Source organism: Pipistrellus kuhlii, unplaced genomic scaffold (assembly GCF_014108245.1).
Source record: "Pipistrellus kuhlii isolate mPipKuh1 unplaced genomic scaffold, mPipKuh1.p scaffold_m20_p_31, whole genome shotgun sequence".
Lineage (NCBI taxonomy): Eukaryota > Metazoa > Chordata > Mammalia > Chiroptera > Vespertilionidae > Pipistrellus > Pipistrellus kuhlii.
The window spans coordinates 5,457,138-5,475,906 of NW_023425531.1; the positions used below are offsets into that span (position 1 = coordinate 5,457,138).

The 18,769-nt window shown below is 57.7% G+C and overlaps 2 protein-coding genes across 2 annotated transcripts; both read right to left on the reverse strand.

Moving 5' to 3' along the window:
* Positions 1–2,672: 2,672 nt before the first annotated feature.
* On the reverse strand, positions 2,673–7,673 carry TGFB1I1 (transforming growth factor beta 1 induced transcript 1). The gene is made up of 11 exons (XM_036460304.2): positions 7,519–7,673; positions 6,239–6,354; positions 6,061–6,113; positions 5,812–5,954; positions 5,553–5,640; positions 5,336–5,441; positions 5,033–5,227; positions 4,149–4,322; positions 3,803–3,884; positions 3,523–3,671; positions 2,673–3,293 (listed from the first exon to the last, which is right to left on the reverse strand). The coding sequence occupies exons 1-11, from the start codon at positions 7,643–7,645 to the stop codon at positions 3,027–3,029; spliced, it is 1,500 nt and encodes a 499-aa protein (XP_036316197.1). The 5' UTR covers positions 7,646–7,673; the 3' UTR covers positions 2,673–3,026.
* Positions 7,674–10,836: 3,163 nt separating this feature from the next.
* Positions 10,837–17,790, reverse strand: ARMC5 (armadillo repeat containing 5). The gene is made up of 6 exons (XM_036460281.2): positions 16,465–17,790; positions 14,849–14,956; positions 13,971–14,757; positions 12,644–13,143; positions 11,982–12,114; positions 10,837–11,884 (listed from the first exon to the last, which is right to left on the reverse strand). Exons 1-6 carry the CDS (start codon positions 16,937–16,939, stop codon positions 11,065–11,067), a joined length of 2,823 nt encoding a protein of 940 aa, XP_036316174.1. The 5' UTR covers positions 16,940–17,790; the 3' UTR covers positions 10,837–11,064.
* Positions 17,791–18,769: the final 979 nt, after the last annotated feature.

The window sequence follows — 18,769 nt, forward strand, 5'->3', positions numbered from 1 at the left end:
TAACTGATTTACTATCTGAAAAATTTAAAGTTCTGAAAGTTTAAGGTCTCTTGCCAAAAAGAGGTTTGAAAGCTAACACCTTAATTTTAATGGAGAAAGGGGAGGACAAGCCCTTCCCACCCAGAACAGGTAATCCAATTCCAACCAACAGCTATGTTTAAACAATGTGTTCATTTACATTTGAATGGCTACACCTTTTGATAGCCTAAGGGCAAGTTTACATGTAAACAAGTTTGCTCTCAATTCCCAGGGCAGAAAAAACAAGGTTTAAAATTATTAGATTTTAAAATTTATTCTTAGAAGTGTAAAAGTTTATTAATTAAAAAAAACAAAACAAAAAACAAACAAAAAAAAAGGAGATTGAAAAACTTGATGAACAATATTAGCTGTTGATTGTAGTAGAGTCGGAGGTACGGGAGGGAAGTGGACTGACAGTTCTTGGGGAAAGGGGGAGTGGTGGATGCGGGAAGAGACTGAATATAAACTGTGCACCTATGGATGAGGACAATGGGGGATGAGGAGGGGACGGAGGGTGGGATGGGAACCTGGTGGAGGGGGGAAGAAATGAGGAACCTTTGTAATAATATGAACAATAAAGATTGATTAAAAAAAAAAAAAAAAAAAAGCAAAGCAGACCCCAGACATGAGAAGTGGAGTGCAAGGACTTTACCCACTGGGGAGGTGGGGTGATCCCAATAGGAACCGTGAAGGAGTGAGAAAGAAGACAAAGAAAGGCGAAAAGCCAGAGAAGGGTGTGTCCACAGGCAGGTTACCGCCGTGCACAGCTGGAATCCAGCCCCAATGGGGGTCCTCTGAGACTGGAGAACAACCTCAGAACTGACCCTCAAGCAGCCAGGAAGCTCGGTGTCTCTTCGCCAATTCCTGTCTCTAACTAGTTAGAGGTTACAGAAGTCCCCCCCCCCCCCCACTTCAGCCTTGTGGGGTGCAAGAGCACACTCCTCCCCCAGAGAGCACCCTCAGACAGATACCCGGGAAGCAGCTGGGAGGTGGGCTGAGCAGCTGTGGGCAGGCAGCCACAGCGTCTGCTCCAGGTGGTGAATCTGAAGTGCCTGAGAGAATCGGGCCAGTACAGAGGGTGATGGGGCTGTTGGCCTCACTGTGGCCTCCTCAGCACTTCAGGACGTGGCACCTGTTTTCTCTTTGACCTCATCGCCTGCTGCTCTCCCCTTTGCTCACGCTGGCCTTGCCTTTCTTCCAACCTGCCCAGCTCTCTCTACCGCCTGGCCTTTGCACCTGCTGCTTCCTGCACCCAGAACGCCCCCTCAGGCTCTTCGCCTGGCTGGCTCTTTCTCAACCAAGTTGCTGCTCAGACATGACATTGCCACAGAGGCCTTCTCTGACAGCTGGTTAAAGTAATCCTCCTCACCTTCGCCGAGTTCTCTACCTTTTCCTTCTCGTTTTCCCACCTTCCCTTCTTTCACAAACATCTACTGAGCACTTACCACTTAACCGATACCAGTCCAGACGCTGGAGAGGCCATGTCAGCTGACAGATAAATATGTCATTTGACGGGCTCTCCGGAGCCTGCACTCCAGTTGCAGAAACAGACATAAATGAGCAACAAGTAAACATGTATTTGTGATAGGGATGTGCAGGATGGGGAGGTGCTGTGGTAGGAACAAGGGCGGTGAACCAACTTCAGCTCATCACACTGTCACCCCCACATTCCCCCCCCCCCCCCCAACACACTAGATTTCAGCTCCACGAGGGCAAGGACCATGCTCCTATGGTCCCAGCACCCGGTGTGGGCCTGACACAGCGAGTGCTCAGCAGATGCTGGCAGAGGAGTGAGTGGAGACTGGAGATGGCCGACTTGAGCGTACTCAGCCAGGGGGTGGTTATGTTTAGGGAATTATGTGTAGATGAGGATGGATGCACTGTCCAGGGAGAATATGTGGTAGGGGAAGAGTGGGAGGCTGGGGAAGAGCAGGGAGAGGAATCTGGCATCTGCCCGAGGCCAGGGCAGATAACACCAGTGTCTCTTCCCATATGCTCTCTCTGGCTGCTAGCTCCTCCTTGAGCTGGAAGGGGCTCTGAGGGCCCATCTTTTCCATCCTCAAGTTCCCTGTAATTCAGACCCCGGAGTCCATGCCCCCTCCCTAGGGAACTGCAGAGTCCGAGGTAAAGGTTCTGGGGCTCGGAAAGGCCCCTGGGGCTTGGAGATTCGGATGGAGCCTGATCCTCTCCTCACCTAAAACCTGGCCTTCCTCCGCTGGGCTTAGCTTGGGTGTCACCTCCTCCAGGAAGCCTTCTTTGATGACTCCCAGTTAGAAGCCTCCCTCTGGCTCCTCCAGCCCCAGTGCTCCCCTCAGCCCTGCCCTGACCACACCAAGTGTCACCCTCTGCCCAGGGCTGAGTCAACGCCAGTAAGAGGGAAGCTGTGCCTTAGTGCCCAGGCCCAGAGGGTGGGCACCACTGACACTCTGGAGGGGGAAACATCTGGAAACCAGATAAGACGGCGGGGGCGGGAGAGTTGGGAAGGAACAGCCTAAGTGCTCATTTCAAGAATACAGAGGGCTTAGCGGGTGGTGAGGGCGGCGGAAAGCTCTGCCCGGTGCGCCATCCCGCAGGTCCCTCCAACCGGGCGGCGTGGAACCGCTGCGGGAAGAACCGGCACGAAGCGCGGCTCCCCGCAGACACAGAACCAGGGCGACATGGACCGCGTGTTTATGTAGAAAAGTGCACAGAGCGGTGAGGGCGGGGGGCGGGGCTCCGGCCCGGGTCTCCTGCATCGGGGGTCCCTCGGGTGGGGATCAGTGAAGGCGCAGGAGGGGTGCTGGTCGGTGTGCGGGCCCCTCGGGGGCGCGTGGATGGGGCCGGGCCGGGCCTTTCCTGAGCTGCCCGCGGAGAGCGCAGTCAGGTACCGGGGCGTCTCCAGCGGGCGGTGCTCACGGGTGGGGGTGGGGGTTGGGAAGCCCCCGGCTCCCAGAGCGGCCTGGGGGGGGGGGGGGCAGCACCGTGGAGGAGGGTCTGGGGAGGGGGAGGAGGGTTTGGGGGGTAGGGGGTCAGCCGAAGAGCTTGAGGAAGCAGGGCTGGCAGTAAGGCTTGCCGGCGCGCTCCTGGAAGGAGCCCTTGGTGAGCGCGCGCAGGCAGAAGGTGCAGGTGAAGTGGTCCGGGTGGAAGCGCCGGCCCAGCGCCGACACGCAGCGGCCGGTCACCGGGAGGCCGCACGTGGCGCACAGCGAGCCGCGCCGCGCGTGGAAGTGGTTCTCGCACAGCGGGCGGCCCTCGTGCTCGAAGAAGCTGCCGGCCGAGAAGGGCGCGAAGCACTCCTGCGGAGGGGGGCAGCGGAGCCTCGCGCCGGGACCGCGCTGTCGGAACCCAACCACCCGCCCCGCCCCGCCCCGCCCCGACCCCCGTCTCACCGAGAGGAGGCCCCCCCCCGCCCAGGCCCCGTCCCGCGGCCCCCGCTCCGCCCCCGAGACCCAGGCCCCGCCCCGCCCCGGGTTCAGACCCGCCCCACCCAGGCCCCGCCTCCGAGCCGGCCCGCCCCCCGCGCACCCTGCACACGAAGCAGTCGGGGTGCCAGAGCGCGCTGAGCGCCGAGATGTAGTTGTCCAGGATGGGGCCCTGGCAGCCCTGGCAGCGCGGCGCGAACAGCTGCAGGAAGTCCCGGCGGCAGTAGGGGCGGCCCTCGCGCTCATGAAAACCTGGGGGCGGGAGAGCGGAGGGGATGGGTGGGACCCTCAGCCCAGGACTGAGAGGTCTCGGGGCGGGGCTGGGCCAAAGGCCGCAGGGCGGGGTGTCCGGCAGACCCTGGCGTCCAGTGGGAGCCGCTCACCCTCGTCTCCGAAGGGCTCCCCGCAACTGACGCAGCAGAAATGCTCCGGGTGCCAGTGGGTGCCCAGGGCGGTGACCATCTTCTGTAGGAAACGAGAGTGGACACGCTATGACCCCCCCATCCCTTCTTTCCTCCCCCTCCCACCGGACCTCGGTGAGCGGGTGGAACTGGGAGTTAAGGCGAGGGAGACCTCAGGAGGAACTTGGGAGCCAAAGAGAGAGGGGAAGAGGCCAAGGGACAGGGCTAGGGGTGGGGTGGGGGGGCTGGAGGGAGGGGTCAGGAGTGGATGAGGCCCATCCCCGGCTCCTTGGGGGAGAGGGCCTAGCTGTGGGCCGGCAGGGCTCACGTGGCGAATGGGTTGATTGCAGAGGCCGCATCGCGGGGAGAAGCGCTCGAAGTAGCACTCGGGGCAGAAGGGGTCTCCGTCCTTTTCGAAGAAGCTGCTGCCGCCCAGGGCGGTGGAGCAGCCAGTACAGACGAAGTGCTCCGGGTGCCAGGCTCGCCCCAGCGCAGTCACCACCTGCGGGGTGGGGTTGAGGCCAGGGTCAGAGCCGAGGTTCACGGTGCACTTTTCAAGCCACTCAGTCTGTCAGTGATGGAGAGTCAGCCCGGGTCTTCCAGCACAGAGCCTGCGGCCCTCAGGACTTCTTAGGAGACCACAAAAATGTTGTCATTTCTTTTAAAATCAGAAGGGAAAAAATGAGCTACAAGAACATATTTCATACATAATATTAATATATTCATCTTTGTACTAACACAGTCATAAAATACACATTTTAATATTTTTTTTAATGGAGGAAGGGACCCATGAAGGTGAGAGTGCCTTACGGCCCATGAAAGTCCTAATGCCACCTGCTTTGCTGGGATGGGAATTCTGGGATGGAAGCAGAGCACTTTATCTATCAGAAGGATCTCCGTCAACAACCTGGCACAGTTACGCACCAGGGCTCCAGCACCACACTGTGGTGGAGGAAAACCGTCTGTGGGGTGAGCCCCAGGCTCTCCTGGAGTGAGGTGAGGGGGGTTTGTGAGGGAGCACGTAGGAGGACCACGTGGTACTTGGGTTGGGATCCTCACCCTGCTCCTTACTTACTGTGTGATTCAGAGCTTCCGTTTCCTCGGTCATAAAACATGAATGACAGTAATACCCCCTTTCTGGAGCTGGTTATTAGAAGGGGCAGCATGGGGCCGGAGCTCAGTGAAGGCGGGTCAGTGAAGAGCTCCACTTACCTGCCCAGCGATGGCTTTATTGCAGGAGCCGCAGAGGCCCTTGGCCTGGGTGGGGATGCCGCGGCGGCTGAGGTCGGACTGCAGCAGCCCCAGCATGGTGTCCAGGCTGCCCTTGCTCGCCGGCCCTGGCGGGGACGGGGAGCCCTCGCTCACGGAGCTTGGCGCCGGTGTCTGGGTGGGCCCGGGGGCTGGGAGCTACAACAGGGGGGATGTCAGCTGAGTCAGCCAGGCAACCGACGTGGCAAGGTCTCAGATGGGTTAGGGAGCCGCAAACCACATTGGCCCACCCTGCTGCTGACTCACATGGTTCTGGACTCGGAAGTCAGAGAGCGAGGCCATCAGTCTGTCCAGCTCCAGGGTGGCCGAGGTGGCCGAAGGTTTGGGGAGGACCGGGGAGGGGCTGGGCGGGCTGTGAAGAACAAGCTGTGTCAGCTCGGAGCCTCCCCTGTAACGCTCCCTCTGGGAACTCGGGCATCCGAGACCAGTCACCTTTCCTAGACCTGGCAACTGCCGAACTCACAGGCTGGGCCGTTTCTTGTCCTCAGACTGGTCCTCCTTCTGCTCCCCGGCCGTGTCCTTGCTAGATGGGAACTGGGACATTATTTCATCTGCAGAGACGAGAGAAGGGCACTGGACGCGGGGCCTGCTCTGCACACCCTCCCACCTAAGGCTTTGTGTCCTTGTAGCTGCTGCCCCGGGAAATCTATACCCTTACCCTCTGCCCTGCCCTGCCTGCCCCAGCCCATCAGGATCAGGGCCTGTCTCAGTAACCATGGTACCTGTGATGTTGAACTGAGTAGCATTGAGTTCCTGAAGCAGCCGGTCTAGCTCACAGAGCCCTGTGCCCAGGACGCCGCTGGAGGAGGAGAACGGAGGAGCCGCAGGGGCGGCAGGCTTCGGGGACTGAGGCTTGCACACGGTACTGGGAAACAGGGCGGGAGCTTGGGTTCAGGGCGGGGAATCTAAGACTTCTCACCCACCGGAGTCTCAATTGGCTTCCTCGTCCCCCCCGTCCTCAGACCTCTTACCTGTATAGATGGTCCTTGTCCCCAGAGGCTCCAGAAGACTCCCCAGTCCCCATCTACAGAGAGAGGGGCACAGGTGTGGGGTGGTAGTCGAATACTTTGCCTCACTCAGGCCCAGATTCCCCTCGCCTTGGCCAGACTAGCCCTGCTGGCTGCCCCAGTCCACAGCATCTGATCTCACCTGTGGCTGGTGGCCATGGGGCTGCGGAGAAGTGAGGGAATCTGGGGGCCGCTCTTTTGGAGCCCCTGACCTTGGTATGTGTGACGTGGTGGTCTCCAGGTCCGAGAGCAGGGCATCTGCAGGGAGGCCGTCAAGGTGAGAAGTTGAGAGGTCAAGGTTAGGGCAGAGACAGGGCCTTAAGATACCAACGGATAAGGCTTCCCAGTGGGCAGAATGTGAGGACAGAAGCCGGCCTTCAGAAGGAGACAAGGCCAGAGCCAGGCGGAGAAGTGGAAGGGCAGGAAGGAATACATTCGGCCAGAATATCCCAATTGGCTCTTCCTGGGAGTCGTGCACAAACCCAGCCGTCTGATTTTTTTTTTATTCTTAAAATCTTCCCTAATGCAGTCAAAATTGGCTCTTAACCGAAGCCAACGTTGACTCCACCCCAAATTGCTCAATTGGCTGCATGCCTGGCACCCGGCCTTCTGATTGGGCGCTCTTTGCCCCGCCCACTAATTCCTCCGGACCCGGCCCGGCCCGCTCCGCTCTGGCTCACCTCCAGGCCCCCGGCCCCACCCTACGCACCTCATTGGTGGGTCTGCGGGGACCTGCTTCCTGATTGGCTCATTCCCCGCAGTACCAGTGCCCGCTACTCCTACGGAGCAGCGCCCCCTCTGGCAGGGCGCTGGAACCCCTTCTGTCTCACATTTGGAGGGCACAGCCTCCCAGCCCCAGTTCCAAGAGACGGGGAGCACAGAATGCCGCCTCCTTCTCCCCCGACACGACTACCACCCCACCCCACCCCACCCTCACCCCCTTTCCCTTCCAGAACCCACAAGTCCCTGCCCCCTCACCCTTCACCTAGAGCACCTCGCCGGGACCCTAACCTCTCCCGGCACCCACCAAACTTAGGGACCCTTAACCCTTTCCTCCCCACCCCCCGGGCAGGCCCTTCTTTTCCACAACTTGATATCCAAGCCTCCCTTTCCTGCCTCCTCTCCCATCCCGGACCCAGGACCCCGCCGACCCTCCCATCCTGGAACCGCGGAGCCCGTATCTCCCGGCGGCCGCAGCGGGGGTGCGGGGCCGGGAGGAGGGGGAGGGAGCGGCGGCCGGGAGAGGCAGGAAGGGAGAGGCAGGAAGGGGGACGTGGAGTCGGAAAGAGGCACGGGCTGAGCGCAGGAGCGAGCAGACCGGAGGCAGGATGGGGAGATGCCGGGAGGGCCGGGGGCGCCAGGATGGGGAGCGGGTCCAGAGGGTGATGAGGGGCTGGGCGCAGGGGACCCGGCCCTACTCACCCAGGTCCTCCATGGTGGGGCACAGGCGGACCACGCTGGGCTCGCAGGGCGGGGGCCGTGTCCGGTGGGGGCGGAGGGCGGGGTGGGGGGGAGGACGTCCGGGAGCTGGAGGCCCAGCCGTGACCATGTAAGGAAGCCGGGATCCGTTGGGATGGGGCTGGAGGGAAAGGTGGGGGGCAACGAAGGGGAGAATCCTGGGTGGGGGCGTGTAAGGGAGGGAGGGCTGCGGTCCACGCAGGCCCAGCCCGCCAGCCTGCTTGCGGGGAGGCAGCCACACCCCAGCCTTGGCCTCGGCTGCAAGGAGCCCCAGGCGGCCGCGGCCAGAGCCAGAGAAGTGGCTCTTCCAGACGGTGCCCGGGAGGGACCGTCCGCCCCGTGCCACCCTCAGACTCAGACCGAGGCCCCCAAGCAGACACCTCTCCGAGTTAGCACCCCGAGTCTCAGACAGAGCCCGCTCCCACCCAGCCTTTCCTGAGGCTTACTCTAGGCAGGGTTTGGGGCTGGAGCAGAAATGATGTTCTGAAACTCAGGCAGATCCCACTTCAGAGACTTTTCCTTAGAGACCCAGATAAACAGGACATAAACAGAGACCCCAAAGGCACAATACTAACTGCAAAGACATCTCTGAGACAGACACAGACACAATGGACCCTCCTCAGACCGAAAGGCAGGGCCTTTCCTCCAAGACTGGAAAACAGAGTTCCACTGAAACCCAGGCCGTGCAGGCTGAGGAAACACTCCCAGGCAGCCAGCCCCCGGCCCGCCTGCAAGACAAGGCCCTTCCCCAAGAGGCATCCCAGACCTGTTTCCAAAGATACAATGAACACAGCAAAGAAGGCAAGACATACACACCAGCCAGCCACAAAGGAACAAGAAGCCCTCCTTGGACCAATACTCTGAGAAATCGGGATTGAAACGAGCCTGGCTAGTGTGGCTCAGTGGTTAAGCATCGACCTATGAACCATGAGACCACAGTTCAATTCCTGGTCAGGACATATTCCTGGGTTGTGGGTTTGATCTCCAGTAGGGGGCATGCAGGAGGCAGCTGATCAATGATGCTCTCTCATCATTGATGTTTCTCTCCCTTCCTCTCTAAAATCAATACAAAAATATATATATTTTTTAAAAGATTGAAATGAGACCCTCTATAGTTGGTATGGACAGACACAATGGTGCTGTAGCCACTGGACTGTGGGTCTCGATCCAGACCTGAGCACTGAGTCTTCAAAATTCAGCAGGCCACATGAGCTGATGTGCCCACCACCATGCCACGAAAGAATGGGTTTCCTCTCATTGCATTTACAAAATATAATAATAGCATCATTGCAAATTATTCCATATAAAATGGTGGTTTTGTTAAGTGGAGAGAGTATTTAATATTTCACATAGGCTTTGATTTATATGTGTAATTTTAATTATTTAATTTTTAAAAATTTATTTTTATTGATTTCAGAGAGGAAGGGAGAGGGAGAAACATCAATGATGATAAAAATTACCGATCAGCTGCCCCCTGCACTCGCCCTACTGGGAATCAAGCCTGCAACCTGGTCATATGGCCTGACCGGGAATCGAACTGTGACCTCCTGGTCCATAGGTCGCTTGCTCAACCACTGAGCCACGCTGGCTGTCCTATTGTTTGTTTATTGAGTGAGTGAGTTAACCCTTACCCAAAGATATTTTTTTCCATTGATTTTTTTAGAGAGAGTGGAAGGGAGAGAGGGAGGTAAGGGATAAAAGAAACATTGATGTGAGAGAGACACATTGATTTGTTGCCTCCCCACATGTGCCCCAACCAGGGCCAGGTATCAAACCTGCAACCCTTCAACGTGTGGGCCAATGTTCTAACCACTGATCACACCAGACAGGGCTGTCATTTTTACTTAAAAAGTAACTTCTTTCTGTGCACACCTTTTTGGATGTGGAATTGAGGTATACAATGCTGTTGTAGATGGAGTAAATGCTAAAAACAAGACTTACAAAGGTACAATAGGGTACAATCCTTGTTTTAAACTATAATTCAGAAAAAAATCCTATATAATAAAAGGCTAATATGCAAATAGATCAAGTGGTGGAATAACTGATTGCTATTATGTGCACTGACCACCAGGGGGCAGATGTTCATCACAGAAGCTTCCCCCTGGTGGTCAGTGCACTCTCACAGGGGAGCTCTGTTCAGCCAGAAGCTGGGCTCATGGCTGGTGAGTGCAGTGGCAGCAGCGCTAAGGATGTCGGACTGACAGTGGGCCTAAGCTGTCAGTCAGACATCCCCCGAGGGCTTCTGACTGTGATGGAGCACAGGCCAGGCTGAGGGAGGGCCCCTGCCCCCCGATGAGTGCACAGATTTTGTGCACTGAGCCTCTATAATAAGAATCATAGTGTCATAGATAGTTCTCAATGGTATAGTTACATCTGGTAATACTATCTCTTATAAAATAACTCCGATATTGAGCTGAGATCTGTACAAGAACTGATCTTCAATTCATGTTTTTTCTGCAAGGCAATAGGCCATGTCAATTAAACTGAAGGAGAAAAAAACAAAACAAAAAGAGCAGCAAATCAGAACAATCTGGTGTCCAGGTACCCTCCCCTCAGCCCAATTCAATCAGAAGGGGCTCAGGCATCAATATGTGTAAATATCTTTAACAAGCTCCCTGGTGGTCCTAATGCACAGCCTGATCAGACACCTGGACAGACAGGCACTCATGGAGACAGCAGTGCCAGCCTCCTCTGAGGCCAATGACAGACTCAGTCCAGGCATTCTACTAGGCTGCCACCTGCGTGCTCAGTGACCTGGGAGCCAGGTGACGGAGGCTCTGCATTGGAGACCAAAATAACACAAGCTCCTCCCTCACCTCAATGCCAGGCTCTCTCTGGGCATGACTAAGGCAAGAACACAGCAGGAGGACACTTGGCCCAAGAGGTGAAAACAGACCCAGAGATGGAAGGCCAAGGTGGGTGATGGCAGGGCTATCAGAAAACAGCAATGCTAGGGCCATGGCCATACCTCACCAAACTCACAGCATTCCCTCAGCACAGCCTGCTCAGCCTGAGCAAAGTCTGGTCAGCTGAGTGGCTGTCTGAGTAATGAAGTCACGGGAGCAGGAAGCAGGCTTCCCTTAGGCCCATAACCTCATCGAGACAAGCCTGGAGCTCTACCCTATCCCAGGGCTCCGGGAACCACGGCCTATCACTACTCAACTCCGACATGGCAGGGCGGCCTATATTGAGGCACAGAGACCTAGACAAGACCCTCCTGATGGGTGAAGGGTGAGGAGATGCCCACAGGAAAGTAAGCAGAGACACACACAACAGGAATATCCAACTCCAAAGTTTTAATCCCACTCCCGAAGGCTGGGCTCGTCTCCATCTCGCGGGCCCCACGCCCAGACCTTGGCCTCGGCTTCTCACTCCTGAGTCTTCAGCCCATCGTCCTGGGGCCCAGTTCCAACCTCGTCGGTCCTCAGTGGTGACTGCTGCTTATCCCCCCTCAGCCAGTCTGAGGGAGGCCTTCTTGTAATTCATTCTCAGGTCCCCTCCGAGGGGATATCAAGAGTCTAGGCTGGGCCCCTTGCTCCCCACTTCAGCTCCCATCACCACAGCCAGGAAAGCCTCAGTCAGGGGACCTGCTTCCTCGCCTGCTGCCTCCACAAGCCCCACTAAAGCCAGAGCCCGCTTCCGTGGGCACTGCCCTGGCCCCAGGGTCCAGCGTGCACAGTGGGCAGCCAGCCGGGGCCGGCCCAGGCGGAATACCTCACCCACTGACTCTGGGCCACCTTGGGATCCCAGGTGGATCCGGCCCACAGCCTCTTCCAGTTCCTCCTCCAACCCAGGCAGCAGGAAGCGGCCAGCGGCCTCCAGTGCCTCCTCGGCCTCAGAGCCCAGCAGGGGCTGGCCTGGCGGGGGGATGGGCCGCAGCGCTGCCCCACAGCCCCGGCAGCCGTGCAGGTGATGCAGGATCGGCCAGGCCGCGCTGGGTGACAGGCCTCGAAGAGGTACCAGGTCCATCTGGGCTTCAGCAAAGCTGCCGGCCAGCAGGGCCCGGAAGAAAGGGGAGGCGGTGGATGAGGCAGCTCGCTGTGCAGGGAGCCGGAGGCCCGAGTCCAGCAGGAAGTGCAGATCCGGGGCTGGGACGGGAGCTGGGCCCAGCAGAGGTTCATAGAGGCAATGGGAGGGCGGGTCTGGGTCCAAGGGGGTTGCAGGTGGGAGGGCTGGGCTCGCAGTGGGCGACACCAGGCCTTGGAGGCAGGAGAGGGAGTCTGCAGCGAAGAAGAGGAAGAGTGGGTGCGGAGCTGGCCGCGTCAGGGCCGAGAGGAGGAGCCGGAGGCCGCCCTGGTCCAGAAGGAGCCGGCGCCACAGAGAGGGCTTCCTACGGGGAGAGAGAATCTTTCAGAAGGTGGAAAAGGTGCGACCAGGCAATAGCAACCTCGCTCCCTGCCCCCTGCAAGCACCCCCATCCCCCTCACCGACAAATGAAGGGCAAGGTCAGTGCACAGGCCACACGGTCCTCAGGGCTCCCGGAGAGCAGCAGGTGAGTGAGGGCACCCACTCCGAAGGGCGACTCGGCCTGCACCGTCAAGTTCTGCAGCAGCATCTCACCTGCAGAGGTGGGCAGAGTGGGTCAGCTCGGGAGCTGGTGTCCGAGACTGGGGAGGGATGGGATACACAGGCTTCCCGACCGGAAAGGAAGGTGGGTAAAACCTCAGGGCAAGAACCCAGAGCCCAGGAATTGGAAGTGGAGGGCAGGAAAAGGAAGTGGGATGTCAGGGCTGAGCAGGGGCCCAGGAGACAGCAGACCCTGGTAGTGTTGGGGGTGGGGGTGGGGCCTGAAAGGACATGGCGCCTGAGCCTGGCTTCACAAGTCAGTGACCCGCAGAACCCAGAGTAGATTAGGGAAGGAAACGCCAACAGGTGCAATTCTAAATTGTTGGGGCCCCAAAGCATGGGCCCGGGATGGAGCTGCACTCTGAGGCTGGGATGGTGGAGCAGGAGGGGCGGGATGGAACCCTCCACCCCGGTGCTGGGTGGTATGGATGTGGGACGAGGGCAGTGAGAGACGGAGGAGTGTAAGGCGAAGTTCTGGGCTCCTACGGGTGAGTGGCAGACAGCGGGAAGGGCAGGGACTCACCCAGCTCCCGGTGCTGGCTGCGCAGGCTGGGGGGCCGGGCCCGCAGCGTGGGCCAGTCGTCCGGGGCGACCCCCAGCACCAGCCAGGCGCGCAGCAGCGCGGCGCCGTAGCTGCGCACGAAGGCCTCCAGGCAGGCGGGGTTGCAGGTGAGGCGCGCCAGGATGCGCAGCGCGCGCGGGCTGGGCGGGCCGGGCGCCCCGGTCACGTAGGCCAGCAGGCCGCACAGGGCCGGGCCTGTCACCAGCGCCCCGCTGGGGTCCGGAGCCTGGGAGAAGCGCGAGAGCAGCAGCAGCGCCGGCCCCTCGCGGCCCCACGGCTCCTCGGTGGCAGGGCTGCGGCCTCGAGGTGTCCGCACCACGGTGGGGCTGCGGGCCCGGCTGGCTGCCTGGGCCTGCTCCGGGGGCGCGGGCGGCGGAGGCGGCAGCGGGCAGCGTTCTGGAGACCGGTCGGGGGAGATGTCTGAGGGGCCTGCGGCGTAGCCCTCCGATATCAGCCAGGACCTGCGGAGGAGAGGAAGAGGATGCTGAGCTCAGAGCAGGGAGCAGGTCCAAAAGGAGGCACAGGAGCCGGAAGAGGAGGTGGCCAGAGAGGAGATAGGGGAGAAAGGGAGGGGGAACCCCAATCATTCAGCAATGACCGATGCCTGTTTGTGCCAAGCTCCATTTTAGATGTGGAGTTTGAGAAGTGTGGAAAGGAATAGAAAAGAGCCGAGGGAGGGAAAGTTGACATTAAAAACCAGTGGGGTTGGTGAGTTCTGATTAGGAGTCCAGGAGGAAGAGGAATCTCGGGGACAGAATCGCAGCCAGAGGCCCAGAGGACTGCCTGCCACTGGAGAACTAGCCAGGGGGCCAGTGTCAAGAGCAGAGGGGGCAGCAGGGGGAGCCTTAAGTGATGAAGTCAGGGAGCTCACAAGACAGTGACAGGTGCCAAGTTCCTTCATTTACACTTTACAACTGTATGCGAAGGGACACGTGACTATCCTCCATGTTTCATGCAAAGAATTAGAAGCTCAAAGAAGTTAACTTTCCCGTGATAACCGGTGGCACCAAAGTAAGAACGTGGGCTCCAGAGCACACCATCACAGCCAGAGCACATTCTACTTCCAGGGACCTCTCTGGACCCCAACGTTCAGAGGTCCCGGGGTGGAGCCAAGGTCAAGGGTGGACGCAGGGGAGAGAAGGTGCATTTAATGGGGACTAGAAAGTGGCCATGTGTGGGCAAACAAGGGGTCAGGAGTCAGTAAGAGTCTTCCTGAGACAGGGGTGAGGGGAGTGGAGAGGGCCAGAGCAGACACTAACCCCGTCCCAGAGCTCAGGGAGGGACCCACCTGAGGCTTTGGAAGCTTCCGGCTTCCACCCGCTCGGGGGTCCGCTCCTCAGGAAAGTCCCAGGAAGCAGCTTCTTTTCCCTCTTCTTCCTCTTCACCAAGCTCACCACACAGCTGCCCGGCCAGCAGAGGCACCAGCCCCAGAGCCTGCAGCCGGCCCAGGGCCCCTGTGTCATACAGGAAGCCCACCAGGGCAGCCACCACACGAGGGTGCCAGGCGCTGGCGTGAGGGTCCCGCAGCAGGCCCATCAGCAGCTCCAAGCCCCCGGCGTCCCGCAGCCGGGCTCGGTTGATGGCCTCCCGGCAAAGTAGGCACACAGCCCGCACCAGGGGCTGCTGGGAGGCTGGGCCAGCTCCACTGGGGCCTCGGCGTTGCTGGAGCTCACCCAGGAGCACCTCCACGCCACCAGCATTGCCCAGTGCAGGCCGTACCAGGCCCTGGGCACACAGATTGGCAAGGATCAGGATCGCTGACTCGCACACCTTCTTTTTGGGATGGGCGGCTAGACTGACCAGTGGGCCTAGTCCTCCACCCAGACTCAGCTGCTCCGCACAGGCACGGGAGCAGCCTCGACTCAGCTCCTGGAGGGCACGGACGAGGGCCACGGTCAGCGCGGGGTCTGGGGCAGCAGCCAGAAGCTCAGCCAGTGGGCGCACTGCCCCCTGCTGTGCCAGGGCCAGGCGGTGCTGGGGGGAGTCCGCCAGGTTGCGGAGGGCACGGACCACACTCTGCAGGCAGTGCGAGTCCTGGCAGGTCGTCAGGCTCTCAATGAGGAGGGGAACAGCACCTGCCGAGGGAGGGGGAGGACACAGTGAGCAGAGATAGAAACCCAGGCCCCTGTCCCACCCCAAGCTAGCTCCACCCTCACAGCCTCTCACCAGCAGAATGGATGTCCCCACAGCTCTCAGGGTCCATGGCTAGGTTGCCCAGAGCACGGGCTGCTCGGTTCTGGATGCTGTCTGTCTTCACACACTGAAGAATAGTCACTGCAAGAGAGTTTGGCCTCCTGAGGGTTCTATCCCTTCTTGTCTCTCTCATTAACCACCTCAGGAGTGTGGCCTCAGAGGTTCAGGAAAGGCCTCCAGTAGAAACTAACATTGGGTCTAGAAGGTTAAATAGGTACGGGCTTAGCAGGAGGATGATTGGTGGGGCTGTAACAGGGTATTTCAGGTTTGGAATCAGCCTTTGCAAGGGTCCAGAGGGGAGACCCAGTGTTGGCTATGACCTCATGAAGGGCTAGAACGCCAGGCCAAAGAATCAGGGCTTGAATGTGAGGGCCCTCGGAGCCACATCAGGCTTTAAGCATAGGAATGTGTGCTAGAATCTGGCAGCCAGGAGAGAGAATGGATCACAGCGGGGAGAATAGGGCAGGGGACGCATGGAGGAAGTTGGTGCAATAGTCCAGGTGAGAAAGAACAGCTGCTTGAACCAAGTCTGTTACCAGCACAGCCCAGGACATGGGGACAGGGCTCTGGGCACACAATGGAAGAGGAAGAGAAACGGATGGATTCCGGAGATATTCAAAAGGCAGAATAGTGACTGAATGATGGGGGTTGTACACTAATAATAAAATATTTAATTTATTGAAGACTAATTAATGTGCCAGACCTCCTGTCAAACACCTTTTGGTCCAGATGCATTTTATGCACATTTAAAATATGTTGATGTTTCATTACCCCAAATTTTAAGATTTTGTCAAAATTGGTATATCACCTGGCTGGTGTTAATCAGTGGTTGTTCAATTTCCTGTGGCATGTGCCTGGGTTGAGGGCTCAAACCCCAGTAGGGGGCATTTAGGAGGCAACTGATCAATGATTCTCTCTCATCACTGATGTTTCTATCTCTCTGAAATCAATAAAACACTTTTTAACCCATATATTGTAATTTCATACAGGCTGTAAGTAAACTGTATTCACAACGTTGCCACTAGGGCGCGCCAACTTAGCTGGGAAACAGAAAAGCTTGCTGTCTTGTTAGGATTTGTTAACCGCTTGTTTTTAGCTGAAGTGCCCAGTTCATGTTTAGAGTATCTGTTTTCTGTATCTGCATTTCATTTCCCTCGTCTCCAGGTATGCGAGGAGGCTATTATTATCCCATCTGCAACAAGGAATCCTAGACTCTAGGGGTCTAGCTGACTGCAGAGCCCACTTTTTTGACCACTGCACAGGGCCGGACATTCAGGAGACACTGTCTGCCATGACCCTCATAAAGGGAGGGTAAAAATCATCGAAAAGTCACCAAATAATCCCTGTAGCCTCACCAGCCCAGAGGCGAGGGAGAAATGGCTGTAATTATTGATCTGAGAGAGCTCGAGTATAATGTGTAACAGAGCTGTAACCTAACGGGGCGTGAAAGCTTGAGAAGGGTGGGCACCGCGCTGTCATCACGCATGTGCTTCCGGGATACAACACAAAGAACGCAAGTCGCCGCCAAAGCCCAGGCCGGGATGGGGAGTGCGTGGAGTCCTTCTAGGACACGGGGGCGGAGCACTTACCCAAAGACAGAATGCCTCCGAGTCTGCGCACTTCAGTCCGGCACGCCCCTTCCGTGCAGCAGTTGGCTAGGATGCTGAGCGCCAAGTCCAGGGTCTTGCGCAGGCGCGCAGGCGGCGAGGGCGTCGACGAGGACGCAGAGGGGGCGGGGCCAGCCGAAGGGGCGGGGCCAGCCGAAGCCGCAGACTCGATCGACGAAGGGGTGGAGCCGGGGCCGGCCAGACACGGGGCGGGATCCGCCGCCGACGCTCGCCGTAGCAGCGCCAGAAGGGGGAGGAGCCCGCCGCGTGCCCGGAAGCGCTCGATTCCCCCCGTTGCCTTGACGTGGCGCGTGCGGAGAGCTAAGAGCGCACGGCCCAAGGGTGTCTCGTTGGTAGTTGTATCCTTTGCTCCACCTAGACCCTCCCCGGCCGCCGCCGAGAGCTGCGCGAGGCAGAAAGAGAGCGAGTCCGTAGGGGTTGGCTTCGCAGCCGCCATCTTGGCTCGGGCCTAAGGCTCCGCCCCCCTCCAGCCTCCGATCTGAGGGAGCGGAACTGGAAGAGAGGGGCGTAGCCAGGCACCTCCTCTCTGACGCTTTTTAGATGGCGCCGCCGCAGTCAGTAGGCAAGTCGGAAGTTGTAGTTCCCGATCCCGGCACTCTGACGCTTGCACAGTCGCAGAAAGCACTTCGAGGGCGGCAGTACTCTAGTCGCTGCGCGAGCCCAGGCGGTGCGTGCGGTGCATGCTGGGATATGTAGTTCCCGCCAAGCACACGCCCGCTCTAGTAGGGATGAGAAAGTCTCCCAGGGGACCCGCAGTGTGCGGTGCACCTGGAGATCCCAGGCATGCGACCATGGAGTCTCCGTACCGTGCTGCACTAGGTGACGTGTAGTCCGCCCCCAGGGTGCCCTCGGCAACGACCACCCTTTCCTTCTGGCTCGTTTCGCCGCCCCCCAGCGAAGTTGGTACTAAAGTCCGCTCTGAGGCATTGAGAATCCCGAGCCAGGACCAAAGTATCAAATGCTTGACAGCGGCCGCAGACAGGGAGCTCCTGATCCGTCAGTTGAATGAGAGAGTTAAACTTACAGAAACCACTCGCCGCCACTTGCTAGAGCATCTCGGGCTAGTAGATATTTGCATGTTGGTCCACACTCGCCTCTGGATTTGGGAGAAAGAAGCCCTTGCCAAAACCAACTGTCCCGCAATCTCCAAAGCCTGTGAGTGCCAGGACTGTGGACTGACCGAAGCGTAGGTCCCTAGCATTCACCAAAGCAGCTACGTGGGTGGCAAACCTACTGCCGTCTGGAGTGTGGCAAGAGCTTCCGACGAGGCTTCAGATCTGATTAAACATCACTGAGGGCGGAGCTAATTAATATAAGAGGAACAACTACGTCATCCCGGGTAAATGGGGGGAGGAAAGCGGGGTGAATCATAGCTTCCAGAAAGGGTGCCATGAAGAAGGCTGTGTTTTGCAGCCCTAACCTCCAGAAAGTGTGGCCTAATGAAGGCTGTGTTTTGCAGTCCTAACCTCCAGAAGGTTCCACAGAGAAGGTTGTGATCCCGGAGGTTCCATAGAGAAGGCTGTGTTCTGGAGTACTAACTGAGTGAACGACCGCTGGAGTCCAGACCAAATTAAAATTTAGGGAGTCTTTAATTGCCGGCCGACAACTGTTCTCTCTCCACGCAAGGAAGTCAGAGAGCAGCCCCTGCCCTTTGTGCAAGACCACTTTTAAGCAGGTTAACCACATCCTGTTTTTGCAGAGTAAGCAACCCAAGACAAAGCCTGTTTTTCCCAAATAATGTCCGGGCCATGCTATTGATGACCATTTATTTACAGGGTCATCCTGTATTTTAGAAAGCTGACAGTGTTCTATCCTTAAAAAAAAAATAAAATAAATATTGCTCAGATTATTACAATTATTTCTCCTTTTTCCCCTCATAGCTCCCTTCCACCCAGTTCCAGCCCCACCCTCTGCCCTCACCTCCCCCCACCATTGTCCTCATCCACAGGTGTACGATTTTAATCCAGTCTCTTTCTACACCCACACGGCCCTTTCCCCCTGATAATTATCAATCCACTCCCTTTCTTTGCCCCTGATTCTATTATATTCACCAGTTTATTCTGTTCCTCAGATTTTTAATTCACTTAATCTTCTTCCTCTTCTTAAATAATACCTTTCAGCATTTCATATAATACTGGTTTGGTGGTGAAGAACTCCTTTAACTTTTTTTTTTTTATCTGTGAAGCTCTTTATCTGCCCTTCAATTCGGAATAACTTTCCTGGATACAGTAATCTTGGTTGTAGGTTCTCGCTATTCATCACTTTG

Bases quoted from the DNA above. Each gene is read 5' to 3' on its own strand.
- TGFB1I1 (XM_036460304.2), bottom strand. From the start codon at position 7,645: ATGGTCACGGCTGGGCCTCCAGCTCCCGGACGTCCTCCCCCCCACCCC. The intron at 5,641-5,811 runs GTACCATGGTTA...TCGTCTCTGCAG, and splicing joins TACTCAGTTCAACATCACAG to ATGAAATAATGTCCCAGTTC. The intron at 3,294-3,522 runs GTGCGCGGGGGG...CCCCCTCCGCAG, and splicing joins CCGACTGCTTCGTGTGCAGG to GAGTGCTTCGCGCCCTTCTC.
- ARMC5 (XM_036460281.2), bottom strand. From the start codon at position 16,939: ATGGCGGCTGCGAAGCCAACCCCTACGGACTCGCTCTCTTTCTGCCTC. The intron at 13,144-13,970 runs GTGGGTCCCTCC...TCTCCTCCGCAG, and splicing joins GGAAGCTTCCAAAGCCTCAG to GTCCTGGCTGATATCGGAGG. The intron at 11,885-11,981 runs GTGAGGGGGATG...CTCTCCCCGTAG, and splicing joins ACCTTGCCCTTCATTTGTCG to GAAGCCCTCTCTGTGGCGCC.